Source organism: Myotis myotis, unplaced genomic scaffold (assembly GCF_014108235.1).
Source record: "Myotis myotis isolate mMyoMyo1 unplaced genomic scaffold, mMyoMyo1.p scaffold_m19_p_17, whole genome shotgun sequence".
NCBI classification, from domain to species: domain Eukaryota; kingdom Metazoa; phylum Chordata; class Mammalia; order Chiroptera; family Vespertilionidae; genus Myotis; species Myotis myotis.
Genome location: NW_023416321.1, coordinates 2,686,390 through 2,701,235, shown reverse-complemented (window position 1 = coordinate 2,701,235; position 14,846 = coordinate 2,686,390). Strand labels below are relative to the sequence as shown.

General features: G+C 58.3%; 1 protein-coding gene across 2 annotated transcripts; it reads right to left on the bottom strand.

Moving 5' to 3' along the window:
* Nucleotides 1–1,095: 1,095 nt before the first annotated feature.
* Nucleotides 1,096–8,263, bottom strand: WBP2 (WW domain binding protein 2). 2 transcript variants are annotated; one of them, XM_036341005.1, is made up of 8 exons: nucleotides 8,113–8,263; nucleotides 5,795–5,903; nucleotides 4,535–4,670; nucleotides 3,700–3,792; nucleotides 3,069–3,203; nucleotides 2,794–2,916; nucleotides 2,267–2,343; nucleotides 1,096–2,167 (listed from the first exon to the last, which is right to left on the bottom strand). In XM_036341005.1, exons 1-8 carry the CDS (start codon nucleotides 8,169–8,171, stop codon nucleotides 2,114–2,116), a joined length of 786 nt encoding a protein of 261 aa, XP_036196898.1. In that variant the 5' UTR covers nucleotides 8,172–8,263; the 3' UTR covers nucleotides 1,096–2,113. The 2 variants fall into 2 exon arrangements, with proteins under 2 accessions (XP_036196898.1, XP_036196899.1); XM_036341006.1 differs by lacking the exon at nucleotides 3,069–3,203.
* Between the last annotated feature and the right edge of the window lie 6,583 nt (nucleotides 8,264–14,846).

The following is a 14,846-nucleotide window of genomic DNA, read 5'->3' as shown; positions in this document are numbered from 1 at the left end:
AGCAGGCCCACTCCCTGGGTGGGTGGGCTCCCACCCACATTTCCTAAGTGGGCCCCAGACCTGGGGTGGGGTCGGGGGGGGGGGGACACAGGGCGGGGGCTCCAGGGAGGTGTCTCCCCGGCAGGTGGCCAACTGCTCAGCCTGCTCCACTCCACAGGTGGCATTCCACCGAGGTGACGGCCAGGCTGTGCCAGGCGGGGACGGCCCGAAGGCCCTGCCCCCACAGGACAGCAGCAGGGCGCCCCTTCAAATGTCCTGGGGGGGTAGCCAGCCCGGCAGCTGCCCCGAGGCTGAGGCAGAGCCTGGCCTCCCTCCAGAGGGCACCTTGGTCCCAAAGAGGCAGGAAAGTGGACACTTCAGGGCTCGGCTTTCTCAGGGCCCAGGACCTGCCCAGGCCAAGGCGGGGTGGGAGGGAGGACAGGCCTGGGCATGGATTCTGGCTCCTTCCTACCCCCTGCCTGGGCACTAAGCGTCACCAGGAGGGTGGCACCAGCCGTCCTGGGGGCCAGTCTGGCCGGCTCGAGACACCCCTCTCTTGAGCCGAGCAGCTCCTGGGGCAGCCGTGGGCAAACTACGGCCCGTGGGCCTGAAATGAATAAAACTAAAAAAAAAAAAGACCGTACCCTTTTATGTAATGATGTTTACTTTGAATTTACATTAGTTCACACAAACACTCCATCCATGCTTTTGTTCCGGCCTCCGGTCCAGTGTAAGAACCCATAGTGGCCCTCGAGTCAAAAAGTTTGTCCACCCCGTCCTGGGTCCAAGCCTGGGCCCGGCCGCACTGCCAAGGGTGGTGAGCACCGCGATCAGGGCCACAGGACCTCACACAGGGAGCCTGGCCCGGCCTCCAGGCCTCCTCTCCAGGGCACTGCTGGGCGGCACCAGTCCCGGGGACTCGGGGGAGGGGGGGCAGTTGCTGAGTAACCGCTGGGGAATGGAAACAGGAGAGGCCTTAGCTTCCTGGCCCACATGGGCCGCGAGAACAAGGGCCTCCCACAGGAGGGCACACTCCCCGCCCCTGGGGCCTCAGAGCTGGAGCCGGATGGACGCTCTCCTCCCCAGGGGCCACCTCGGTCACAGAGCCACACACGGTCCAGTTACTTCACTTTTACTTCACATTTTCAGCAAACAAATCAAGGTGCAAACAGGGTTTATTTCACATTAATATATTAACTGGAATTGTTTTGTCAAATAAATAGGGAATTCTCTTTACATCACCATCTCCTCACTGCACGGCCAGTCCAGGAGCAGGCGGGAGCAAATCTGAGTGCACCCGGGCACGTCGCCAGGCGTAAGGGGAAGAGGGTCGGCGAGGGGCGCGGAGCCGTCGGGTCAGCCACCCAGGCAGGTCCCGGGGGCAGCGGCCTGTGTTCCAGCCCACCCGGCCGCCCCCAGTGGCCTGCTGGGACGCACACGCCTTCCCCAGTCCCAGGAGCCCCTTCTGGACGGGACAGGCCGAGGGATACCAACCCCAGAAACACTAGCAGGAAGCAGGGGGCTCCCTCCTGAGCCTCAGTGTCCGGCCCGGATGCCACCCACCCCTGGAAGCTCACGTTAAAGTTCCACACGTCACAGCAGTGGCAACGAATGACCAGGACGGGGCGGGGGGGGGGGGGGGGGACAGGTGTGACACCAGAGGCTGCTGGGGATGGAATGTGAGCTGACAGTCGGTGGAGGGGCTCCATGGCCAGGCCCAGACCAAGGGCAGGGAATGTGAGCAGGGCTGCCGGGCCCTTGGGGGGACCGGAGGCGAGGACAACGTGGCTGCCAAACGAGGGAGCTGGACTGCGGCAGAGGAGGTGGCCAGAGAGTCCCTCCGTGGGTAGAAGCTACTAGAGCAAGACAGGGACTGGGGGACGCCCGCCCCGAGGAGAGCCCCGGATGCTGCGAGGAAGTGCGCTGGGCACCTGTGGGCCCCGGGAGAGTGTGGGGAGCTGGGGGTGCAGCTCCCAGTCAAGGGGCCACTCCCTTCCATGGATGCAGTTCCTGGCAAGTGTTTTATAGTCAGACCTGGAGGAAGAACAAGGCCTCCCCATCACCCACCCCAGACCCGGCCCCCAGGGGAGGGGAGGAACGAGGATGAGTGATGAGAGGCAGGAGGCAGGGGGGTCTACTGGGTCTTCTTATCCTCCGGGGGGTAGTAGGGAGGGGGCGGAGGCTGGTTCTGTGAGGGAGGGAAGGAAAGGTCAATTAGAAGCTCCAAGCGAGCCCAGGTCTCCCCACCCCTAAGTCCCAGCCCCTGTGGCCGCCCGGCTGCACCCACCGTGGGCATGTAGACGGTGTGCGGGTTGTCAGGGTTGTAGTAGGCGCTGGCAGCTGCTTCTGCGGCCTTGGCTTCGGCTGTGAAGGCAAACACACCAGGGATGAGCCTCCCCCTTCCAGCCGCCGCGGGGCTGGGGCTGCTCTCACCCAGTGGCCGCTGCTCAGGGCAGGGCGCTAGGACCCAGCTCTGTCCACAGCACAGCCTTAGCTTTCCCTTACCCCCCCCCACCTGCCACTGTCCCCCCCAGTCCTCCCTTCCTGTCACCACCCGCCAGGTGGCCCCGGAACCATCTGCCGGGAGCTGAGCAGCTGAGAAGGCCGAGGCAGAGGGAGACCTGCCCGGACCCGGGCACAACTAGCTCTTTATCCTGAGCAGCACCTGCCGGGCCCCTGGGCAGTCCCTAGGCCGGGCCATGCACCACTGCGGCTCCCAGCAGCCTCCACCGTTCCGAGGCCCCCCGTGCAGCCCCGGCCGGGACAGGGCTGGTTTCCCAGGACGGCAGGCGGGCGGGCAGCCCGGGGCCTCACCTGCAGGAGTGGAAGGGACCTCAGGGCCGCTGACCGGCGGCTCCATGGGCCCCGGGTAGGGCGGTGGTGGGGGCTGCACGTATCCCATGGCCCCGTCCATCATGGGAGGTCCTGGATAGAACTCTGCTCGGCAAGAGAGGGACAGGGACCCCGTGAGCGGCCAGCCCCCTGGTAGTCCTGGAGCAGGTCCCACAAGTCTCCCCTCTACACCGCCCTGGCCTGGGTGGGGCTGGTTAGTGGGTGGGTGAGGGGTGGGCAGCAAAGGACACACTCACCAGGTGGGGGCGGTGGGTAGGGGTAGCCAGGAGGGCAGGGGTACATTCCATTGGCGACGGGCGGGGGGAAGACATAGGGCCCGGTGGGCAGGTAGGAGTACCCATAGGCTCCAGGGGGCGCTTCGCCTCGGGAGGCTGCAAGCACAGGGGAGAGAAGTGCGCTCTCAGCCTCGGGCTGGGGGAGGGTCCCACCCCTGGGAGGGGGGCTTGGGGTCCCAGGATGTGCACAGCAGATGGGCCTTATCCCTCGCCATCCGCCCCCCGACACGTGAGCTGACCTTGGTCAGAACAAGGTGAGGGGCTAGGATGGGGAGAGGTCAGAGGGGGAGAGAGGTCAGAGGGGGAGGTCAAGAACGGGTTAGAGGGAGAGGGAGAGGGAGAGAGGGGGAGGGAGGGAGAGAGGGGGAGGGGGAGAGAGGGAGGGGGAGAGAGGAAGGGGGAGAGAGGGAGGGGGAGAGAGGGAGGGGGAGAGAGGGAGGGGGAGGGGGGGTGAAGGAGGGAGGGAGGCTCAGGGCTGGGACTAGGTAAGGATGCCTGTGCACACAGCTCTCGGGGGCTTAGAGTGTTTGAGGTTCTTGTCACAACCCCCCAGACAGCCCCTGTAGGCCCCCGAAGTCTAGAGCCCTGATACCTTGCGACGCCACCTGCAGCATCCGCTGTCCGAACTCGATGGCGCCCCCTGCCGTGAAGGTCAGCTTGTATGAAGCAGAGCCTTCCCAGCCACCTGGGGAGGACAGCGCAGCCAAGCTCAGGACACAGTCACTGTGAGACCACTGGTCCTCTCCGCCGGGCCAGCGCCCGAGGCTGTGGGAAAGGCCTGGCTCTGCGGCCTCGATGGACCAGGCCTCGGCCTCCAGCCACGGCGCCGGCTGCCGCCTCCAGGTGAGCCTCCGGGCTTTTCCTCTGGGAACAAACTCGCCCTCCCGCTCAGCACTGTGAGTGCACCGGCAGGGCCTCCCACCCGTCAAGCCACTTCCCAGGAGCAGGTACCGTCAGCAGCCACCTGCGTTCAAGCTCAGGGCTGATTCACCCTGAGGGGCCCAAGGATGGACTCACGGACCCTCTGGCCTGGCTCCCGCCAAAGGGGACCTGTGAGGCCGTGACAACGCGAGCTCCCGGGGTGGGTGAGGGCCGGGGGGCTGGGCAGAGGTCAAGGGCGCCTGGGAAAGAGCCTGCCAAGCAGGACCTCCCGGCATCACAGAGCAGCTCCTCGGGCTCCAGGGAGAGGCCCCTCCACCCTGAAACCAGGACACGCCCGGGTCACAAGCGCTTCAACCAAACCCACCTCCGCTACACAGCTGGCGCCCAGGTGTGGGTGCTGGAAGCTAACTCAGACCAGGAAGAGGACGAGCTGGGATGATAAGGGACCAAGGAGGCCATCTCCACGGCCGCCGTCAGGCGCCGGAGCACCTCTCTGGAAGCCCACCGATGTCCCTAAGCCCCCCACCCCCGCCCCAGTCACCCACCTCCTGCCTCAGCCTTCACTGTCCCCTTGATGTAGTTTGCACCGAACACAGGCTGCTTGATCTCACAGTCCTTCATCAGATAAAAAGGCATCATGAAGGACCGCATGGCATCCTTCCCCTTGGACAGAAAGATGACCTGCAGCGAGAGAAGGCGAGAACCATCACCAGGCAACCGCCGCCCAGCGGGCCATCGCTTCCTGCGTGTGGCGAATCCAAGCCAGTGCGGGGCGGGCAGCCTGAGCCAGGGCCCAGCGGCCAGAGCTCTCCGCTGGCACAGACCCTCCTGGAGAGAGCCTTTCACAGGGAGAGGCCAGACGTGAGTCCCAGAAAACCGTGCCACCCACAGGCAGCACGGGAGCACAGACGGCTGTCACTTAGGCGGTGGAGGAGGTGGCGCAGAAGTGACAGGGCCTGCAAAGCGAGGGCGGAGGCAGGGGCAAGGCAGGGGAGGAGTCCTGAAGGGAGTCTGGCCTGAGCTTTGCAGAACCAAGAACAAAGGCGTGGTGAGGGCGTGGGAGCCGGACAAGGGGGCTGAGGGACCCCTCCCCAGATTCACTGCCCAGGCGGCAGGTCTCACAGCCGCGCTTGCAGAACCATCAGTTTCACACCCACACTCCGGTGACCAAAGAAGCCACCTGAACCACCAGACATGGGCTTGGAGCCTCCCCTTTTGCTGCTAAATCCCGGTGAACGCGAGGATGTGCTCCGCCCCCGCCAGGCAGGCCTGACTCCTGGGAACTCCAGGGCCTCCCCCAGGACGCCCGCTGGGATTTCTCTGGAAGTCTCTGTCGCCTGGGCAGCTCTCAGGCGAGGCCACTGTCCAGCCCGGCATTCCTCGCTCTGCAGGGCTGCGCCGGGCTCTCTGCCCATCCGGAGGCTGTGGTCATGCTACTGCATCCTGGTTACCATATTTATCACTCTGACGTGCGAAGGCCTGGAGGCTACGCCTACAGAAATCAAAATAACAGCAGCCTCTCCTCCCCAGGCCCAGGCCATCCCAGCAGCTGCCTCCAGAACACAGAGCGTATGCAGCAACAGCGCTGGGACTTGCAGGGTTCACTGCCCAGTGGTCAGTTCGGCTGCACAAACAGCCTGGTGGTTCTAGGACCCAGAAGCACGTGGCAGAGAAACTCCCGGAGTGAGGAACTACCTGTCACGTGGCTCAGAGGCCGCTGGACTCACAAGACTGAGGCTGCCCTAAGACTCACATCAGCTGCAGGAGCCACGCCTCCCAGCCAGCCACCGTACGGGGTGACTCACCCGGTAAGGGGTAAGGTAAACGGTGCCTTTCTTGGTCCCTTTGAAGGCCTCTGGCACATTCTTCATGTCATTGAACGTAAGTTCCACATGCTCATAGGACATGAGGATGCTGCGAGGAGAAAAGAGAGGGTCTGATGAGACAGGCTGCAGCCACGATCTGTTACCCAGGGACTGGCCCCTCCTGGTAGGCAGGGACCTGGCATGCCGTCTCTGGAACAGTTTCAACATTGCTGCAAGGAAGCTATTCCCACGGCCATGGGAGAGATGAGCTAGTCGGGGTTCTACTGAATTCCCAGCCCCACTACCAGCCCGAGTGGCCAGCGCAGCAGAGCAGCCGCCGGGCTGTGACGAGCAGTTAGGTTGTCTGAGGTCACTCCTATCTCCTTCGGAGTCCTTATGACAGGTGTTCCATTTCTGCTGGTTTTTTATTTTTATTGATTTCAGAGAGGAAGGGAGAGGGAGAGAGACAGAGACATCAATGATGAGAGAGAATCATGGATCGGCTGCCTCCTCCACACCCCCAACTGGGGATGGAGCCTGCAACCCGGGCATGTGCCCTGGACCGAAATCAAACCTTGGGACCCCTCAGTCCACAGGCCGACGCTCTATCCACTGACCAAAACCGGTTAGGGTATTGTTGGTTTGTTTTTTAATCCTAACACATAAACATTCTAAGACATGACTACACATTACAAAATGGCTGGCTTCGGGGTTCCTTTCAACCTGGGGCTCGTAAGCTGGGTCTACAGGGATGTCAGTCCCTGGGGCCCCAGAGATGACCCTGTACCTGCCTTTTCCTGGGAAAACCTACAGCTTTCATCTCTCTCAAGGGGTTCGTGACTTGAAGAGTGAGAAGGTCTATTTTACACATGGAATTTTGAACACGAATTTAAGCTGCAAAGACTGTGTACACGTTTTGTTTTCAGATGCTGAAGCATTTTCTGAAACAAGGCACACCATTATTTAGCAGCACTGAGCCCCAAGCCAGGCAGGAGGCCCAACCGAACTGTTACATCTTATCCCAGAAAAAGCTCACTGAGAGGGTAAGAAAAACAGTCCCGGGCGATGTTACCAAATGGCATCAACAGTGTCTGTCAGGCCAGGGACTGGCTGGAGCACAGAGGCTACAAACTGGGAGCAACGTGAGGTTTCTCTGATTATAAGATAACAAGGTTGGTCTAAGTTCACGCAGTTCCTCCTCCGAAATATCACAACTTCCTCCACTGGGGAGGGGTCAGCGGGAAGGGGACGGTACCGGAAAAGAGAAGCACAGTCCAGAGAAGAGAGGTCATGACAGGAACAGGATGGCAGGTAAGATGTAGAGTCGGCGCTCCTGGGTGAGGGCCCTGGGCGCGCTCAGGACTCTGACTCATCCAGCTTCCAGGTGGCGGCTGCTGGGCTGGTGCTGCCCTGAGCGGCGACAGGCTCTGATCCACCAAATCGCCTCTGGGGACTCGGGTTCCTAAGCTCCTCCTGCCTTTCTCAGCTTAGTCCAACCAGGGCGGGCGGCCCGAGGCTCAAGGCCCACAGAGCAAGGAGAGAGGAGCCATCCAGGAGCCCAGGTGGTGGGGGACAGAGCATTCACTGGGGTGGGGTGGGGGGGGCGGTAGCAGAAAGAATCTGCAAGTGGGGAGACCTCTGCTTTGGGGAATCACCAAGCCGACAGGTATGGCGCTGGACAAACGGTATCTATCTAAGCTCAGCTCTGGCCTGGTTCTCATCTGCGCAGTTCTGGAACATACTGGAAGTTTCACCTACTGATTTTGGAGTCAAGACTCCTTTCCTGGAATTCCATCTGTTACAGCTCTGTGACCTCGGGCAAGTTACTTAACCTCTCTGTGCCCCCCCCCCGCACCCCCCCACCCAGATTCCCTACCTGTGAAATGTGTATAATAACAGTATCTGCCCCACAGGATTTACGTATTAAATACGGTAGGAGGGGGGCAGTGCCTGATGCGTAGTAACATAGTAAAGGCCCAATAAGCGGCAATTATTTTTGTCGAAGGCTCTTCCCATCACTTACAAGTCGCCTTTTCTGGGAAAGGGGCTCAAGAACTACCCCCTGGGCCCCACTGGCTTCCTTCAACTTCGTCCCCGTCCGCCGCCCCACCCCCATCCCGAAGCTGATCATGGAACCCGGCCCCCCCGCCCCCGCGGCCCACCCACCTCCTCCAGCCCCGCCCCCAGCCGTTACCCCCCCACCCCGGCACCGCAGCCCAGCAATCTCCCCTCTTCGGCGACTGTTTTGCCCAGCGCCCACCGCCCACACTCCTGTCGCCCTCCCTTCGGGCCTCCCGGATCTTGTGCAGCGTTTTCACCTCTCGGTGTTGTTGACGATCACTCCGCCGCCCTCCGAGTGATTCTTGTTGAGCGCCATAGTCTCTTGGAAAGGGGTCCCAAGACTAGCAACGCAGTGCGCTTGCGCTCCTCTCGGCCCGCCCCTAGTGGCGTCGTTCGCAATAGAGTCAGCCAATCACAGCTCTTAGTCGGAGGCTGGCCCAACCACCTGATCCCGAGTGTCACGTGGTCAAAGAGTTTACATTCTCTCCCCCTTCCGCCTAGTTTCGCCTGCATCACAAACAACTTGAAGACTACAATTCCCAGAAGGCAATGCTCCCTCAACCTCTCTGTATACTAATGAAGGATGCATTCTGGAACTTGTAGTCTTCCAGACCATAGGCCTGGATGATTCACTACCTTGCGTAACTAATCCTCCTGCGTACTCCCCACCTTGTGGAATGAACAGTTGGGCGCATCATAGGGGAAATTAAAAAAACCAAAACCAAAAAAACTACTGGATTCGATTCTGGTCAGGGGCACATGGCTGGATTGCAGGCTTGGTCCCCAGTTGGGGGGTGCGGGAGGCAGCTGATCAGTGATTCTCATCATTGTTTCTCTCTCTCTCTTCCTCTCCCTTCCTTTCTGAAATAAATGAAAATATATATTAAAAAAAAAACAAAAACGCTGGGCACACAGAATGGGGGCTGTAATCTAAATCTGGTGTGTGGCTCGCAGAAAAGTCACCTTACAAGGGCATCTTCACTCACTCCACCAACATCCTGGAGCACTTACTAGGTGGCTTTCCGCTCGACTTGGATAGTCACTGAGCCATACGCGTAGATGAGTGCAAGACCCAGTCTCTTGCAGGACACGGTGGGTGGGAGGCTGGCAGAGAAGAGTCAGGAAAACTTTCCCTTCACGACATCAAACCCAGGCCCTAGCCCGGCCAGCGTGGCTCAGTGGTGAGCCTTGACCTATGAATCAGGAAGTTACAGCTCCATTCCTGGTGGTGGCACACGCCCGGGTTGCGGGCTGGATCCCCAGTAGGTGGCGTGCAGGTGCCCATCAATGATACTCTCTCATCATTGATGTTTCTGTCTCCCTCTCCCTTCCTCTCTGAAATCAATAAAAAAGCCAAAAACAAAACAAAAAACCCAGGCCCTAACAGGTGGGCGGTGAGAATCTCCCTGTTGCCCCAACCAAATTCACTGTCCCGTGGGATGCGCCTCCACCACAACTGGCCTCCAGGTGGCACTGCTCCCTCTAGAATGTTCTGGCTTAGTGGTCCAGCCCGTCCCCGCGGCGTCCCGGCTGGAAGATTTTAACCAGATTGAACGAAATTAGGCACAATGTGGGGCCAGCAGCTTACAAAATAGGGCTGATTCATTTTAGCTTGTGACCTAGCATTGGGTGGCCCTACTGGGCAGCTGTAGTTAGTAAACTCCCCCACCTCGAGGGGGATTTTTAAGGGGGAATGTGAGCATCTCACCCCCGCGTGGAGGTGCTGGTGCATCATTCATCTTAAGGGTTCAGAGTTTCATTCCGGGCAAACAGCTGGTTTCCTGACACGTGGTGGCCAGTCGCAGGGTCCACCTACTTAATTTAACTTTTTTCTTTTTTAATCCTCACCAGAGGATATATTTTTCTTTTCTTTTTTTTCACCAGAGGATATTTTTCCATTGAATTTTAGAGAGAGAGTGTGGAAGAGAGAGGGAATGACAGAGAGAAATATTGATGTGAGAGAAACACATTGTTTGGTTGCCTCCTGCACAGCCCTGCGTTGGTCTGTGCTGGTCTGCTCTGGCACCTTCAGTGTTTTGGTTCTAGCCAGAGGATGCCATCTTCCGTGGAAAAGTAAAGTATTCTCACCGCCGTGGGGGACCAGGCTTACATAGACAGAAGTCCCTGCCCCGGTCCCTGATTGGTCCATTCTCATGCGAATGAGGACACCAAATCCCAGGTTGTTGTGTGTTTTTTTTAAAGATTTTTTTCTTGCCGAAACCGGTTTGGCTCAGTGGATAGAGCGTCGGCCTGTGGACTGAAGGGTCCCAGGTTCGATTCCGGTCAAGGGCATGTACCTTGGTTGCGGGCACATCCCCAGTAGGAGATGTGCAGGAAGCAGCTGATCGATGTTTCTCTCTCATCAATGTTTCTGACTATCTCTCTCCCTTCCTCTCTGTAAAAAATCAATAAAATATATTTTTAAAAAAAGATTTTTTTCTTGATTGTTATATATAGAGAGAGAAACACTGATATGAGTCTGAGACCTCCGTCTGCTGCTCTCTGCATGCCCCCTCCCAGGGACCAAGCCCAAAACCCAGGCATGCGCCCTGAGCAGGAACCGAAGGTGCATGGGACGGCGCCCAACCAACTGAGCCGCACTGGTCAGGGCTTTTTCTTTTTAAAAGATCGTGTATTGATTTTTAGAGAAAGAGGAAGGGAGAAGAGCCTAACATCCGTCGGCTGCCTCTTTCTTACAAGCAACCTTTTGGTGCACCACCTCCCAACGGTTTGCTTGGCCCAGAAGGCCCTGTCCTGATTGGTCAGAATGGAGCTGATTGGTCAGTGATGAAGCTGATGGGCGATGGCTGTGCAGCCCCAATTGGATGGGGAAGCCTCGGTCCTCCCGGTAGAAATAGGGTCCCAGGAGCTCGTCTACAAGGGCTGGCTCCGCTGGCAGGAGCACCTTGCAGGCAGGCAGCTCAGTGCTGGCTTCTCCCCGAAGCGCAGTTTGCGTGAGAGGCCCTGCTGCAGAGAAATGGCTGCTGGGCTCTTTATTTTATTTTATTTTTTTTGCAGCCCAGTTACCCACAGGAGCCCTTTTTAGCAGCTATCTTATTTCTCAGGCTCTAAGCCAGCGGTTCTCAGCCTTCCGAATGCCGCGGCCCTTTCATACAGCTCCTCATGCTGTGGTGACCCCCAGCCATAAAATTATTTTCGTGGCTACTTCGTAACTGTAATGTTGCTACTGTTATGAATCGTCATGTAAATACCTGATCTGCAGGATGTATTTTCATTGTTACAAATTGAACATAATTAAAGCATAGTGATTAATCACAAAAACAGTATGTAATTATATATGTGTTTTCCGATGGTCTTAGGTGACCCCTGTGAAAGGGTCGTTCGACCCCCAAAGGGGTCGCGACCCACAGGTTGAGAACCGCTGCTCTAAACTAAAAGATAATCTCATGAACACACAGTGCTGTGGCCACACTGAGGGCTCCTGACAGGAGGGGAAATGTGACAAAGAGGAAGTCGGAGTGGAAAGAGATAGCAGGCTTAGCGGATTCCGGCTTAAATGTCCAACTTTTGCAAGTTTTATACAAACACATCCTTAGAGCCGCTCCCCGGCCGTGGAGGGGCCGGTGGTCTCCAGCGCCCACACTGGCCGGCTCCCGGGCAGTTCATTGCTGATCCAAGTCTGCGGCCAAAGTCCCCCTCTGGACCCAGGTCTCAGAACTCAGACCTCTCCTGCCTTCTAGTCCACACAGGCTCTGCCTGTTTCCAGAAATGGCCCCTTTTTGTTAAGCTGTAAGTCCTCCTATCCTCAGTAGCATTTCAGCTCCAGGCCCAGAGAAGCAGCAAAACCAGACCAGCTACACCAAGGCCGCCCTCAGGACTAACCGCATTGACTGAGGACCCCTGACCTGGAGCCCACCACCCTGCAAGGACACACCTGGAGGGCTGCTGAGTACCCTATTGGGATCTTCCCCTGGGACCTCCCCCAACATCTGCACCCTTAAAACCCTTAGGACGGAGGACCCGTGCACGCTCCCTCTGGGTGCAGGCCCTCCCCTCTCTCCACCCACCCCTCCTCGTCCCCCTTCCTCACTCCCAAGCTCCCAGGGCCCTTCCCTTGCCTCTGTAACTTGCTTCCTAAGCCCCTTTCTTCTAGGAACTACTTCTTCTACTTCCGGGATTTACCCAGTGAATGTTCTCTTACAGCGTGAGTCTTGGCTCTGAATTCTTTCCCAGCCAGAACCCAGGTCCCGAGGTTGCAGGACCCAGGTGGGCTGACCCCGCCGGTCTAACACCCGGTCCCTTCCTGCTGCCGCCAACATTTCCTTGTTTTTAAACTTTGACCCACAGCAAGCAATGCATTTTATAGCGAGACCCATCACACGGGTGCGTGTTTATACGTGCAAAGAAAGTAAAAATCAGCTGGACAAGCAAAAACAGCCTTGCAGTAACCCGGCTGGGAGGGGAGACGCAGGCGAAGGCCCAGCCACGCTGCAGGGACCTGCTTCTCCCGGGGTCACCAGCAGCGGTCAGAGGTCATGAGGACCCCTCCCTCAGCGACTGCTACTTTCTTACCAGAAACACCCCAGGCAGGCGTGGCAATGCCTCACCATTAGGGGGTGCCCCATGCTAACCGCTCGCCTCCTGACGGCACCCAACGCTCCTTAACTCGCTGCTTCGAACCCCTGCTCAGGGCCAGCAGCCCCCCAGGACCGGCCAGGCCCTCGCTTCCTGTGGACCCTGCTCAGAACCCTCCAGAACCCACACCTGACTAAGACCACTTCCCGCCTCCCTCTGGTGGGGCGCGGGCCATCCTGGGGTGAACTGTGCGGGAGCCACCGCTTGGCCAGAGGAGACTGGGCGCCTGACCAAAGACAGCTGGGTGGGTGGGGAGCTCGTTCCCAGAAACACTCTTCATGCCATGAAGGTTTATCTAAAAATTGCTTAAGCGTTTAAGTGCTTAAGCTATTTTCCCCCAAAAGGAGACTGAATTACATCAGCTAAAACAAAAAAAAAAGATGTGCGTTTGGGACAAGTTTTATTTTATATTGTACTCCAATATTCTCTGTTCTACTTAGTTATTTTAACAACTTGCTAATTGTTAAGCACTGAATAGGTTTTGCAATCCTCGTCTTGAAAGCCCCCTTCCCATTCCAGAAGAAAGGCAGGCGTGGGCTGGGGGGGGGGGGGTCGGGGAGGGGAGGAGCACCCAATCAACTGGCACCTGGTTCCTGGAGCTGAAACTGCCCCTATTTATGGCTCCCAAGCAGCGTGCTGAAGGGCGCGCCAGTGTGGCTTACGTAGTTCGAGACCTCTGGGGGTGGCAGGATCATTTATTTTTTTAAATATATTTTTATTGATGTCAGAGAGGAAGAGAGAGGGAGGGAGGGAGAGAGAGAAACATCAATGATGCCAGAGAATCATTGATTGGCTGCCTCCTGCACGCCCCCTACTGGGGATGGAGCCCACAACGCAGGCATGTGCCCTTGACCGGCATTGAACCGTGACCTCCTGTTCATAGGTCGACACTCAACCACTGAGCCACACTGGCCAGACAGGGTCATTTTTTAGATATGCCCTTTGTTTACTCTTCACGTGGCAGGAGACTCAGGAGATTGAAAGGCGTTTCCCGGACGACAGCAGGGAGCTACAGCCAGGACTGCCGCTATCACCAGCCAATCAGTGTGCTGAAGGCCTGGGACAGACTCTCCGGTCTTGCCAACACCTTGATTTTGGTCTCCTGGCCTCCAGACAGCACAACAGTAACCAGCCCTTGTTAACCCCCCAGTTTGTGGCGCTTCGTTATGACAGCCCCAGCCGACTCCTGCGGTGGGTTTGGAGCAAAAGGACAACCGTTTGGTGCAGTCTCCAAGCCTTGCTTGGCCCAGGGGAGAAGGAGGCTGCCATTCAGGACCCGCGGGGCTGGGACAACGGGCATCTCAGCAGCTGCCCCAGGGGCGTTTCAGGGAGGACCACCCGGAAGGGGAAGCTGAGGTCTGAAGGGCAAGGAGGAGCTGGCAAGGCAAGAAGGGTGGGCCGGGGCTTGGACTGGGGGGCCAGTGCTCCCCAGGGGGCCAGCCTGTAGGAAGGAGAGGGAGAGGCACGAGGGAGGCAGGCCGTTCTGCAGGGACGGAGCCGGTCAGGATTCTGGACTTTTCCTAGGAGCCATGGGAGGCCACGGCAGGCTTTCAGATTTGAAAGTGTGAAGTCACTGTAATTTAGGTGAGAAATGGGTTTAAGGAAAGAAAAAAGAGATGAGAGGGGCCGAGGCAACCCCATCTGGCATCTTTCCGGGTAGATGGAGAGGAGCACCCCAACTCTGGGAAGGAGGACCCAGAACTTGCAAGGAGGGGCCCAGGCCCCCAAACGCCTCTCCGAGGCCCTCCTTCCCTGAGCGCCCTCCACGCGGCTCCGCAGGGCTGGCTCCCGCCTCTTCCTGGCTTTCGGGGCTTTGGGAGGCGCAGAAGTGGAACCGGACAGCAGGTCCGTGTAAACACTCCGCCTCGGACTCGCTCAGAACAGGCCTTGCCGCTACGTCTGGGGAAATTGAACTTGACAGAGCAGGGAGGTCTGGACCGGGAACCTTGGGTGGGGCTCATCTCCATAGCAACCAGAAACAGCTCCAGCCGTGCCCTGGCTCTGCCTCCTGATGGAGAAGCAGGGACTTGTGTTACCGAACGTGACCCGCCCGAAATAGCTCCCTTCCACCTCACCAGGCCCCTGCTGGCAGCTGCCACTCTGCCCACAGCTCAGCCCACTAACAGCAGGATGGCAGGACGGGGAGGGTGCCCGAGTTTCTCTCTCTCTCACTGGCTGCGTGAAAACAATCCGGTGTATCCAGCGTGAATTGGCTCCGGAACCCTCAGGTCTAAGAAATGCCAATTTTGGTCGTTTTCCTAAATAAAAGTTTATTAGGAGCTGCCCTTTGTCAAGAGGGTAAGACATGCGACCCCAGGCATCTCTGGAGGTGGTGCTGGTGTCTGTCCTGGTGTGAGCTCCATCCGGGCCCCTCGTCGGAGAGCCCTGGGGCATA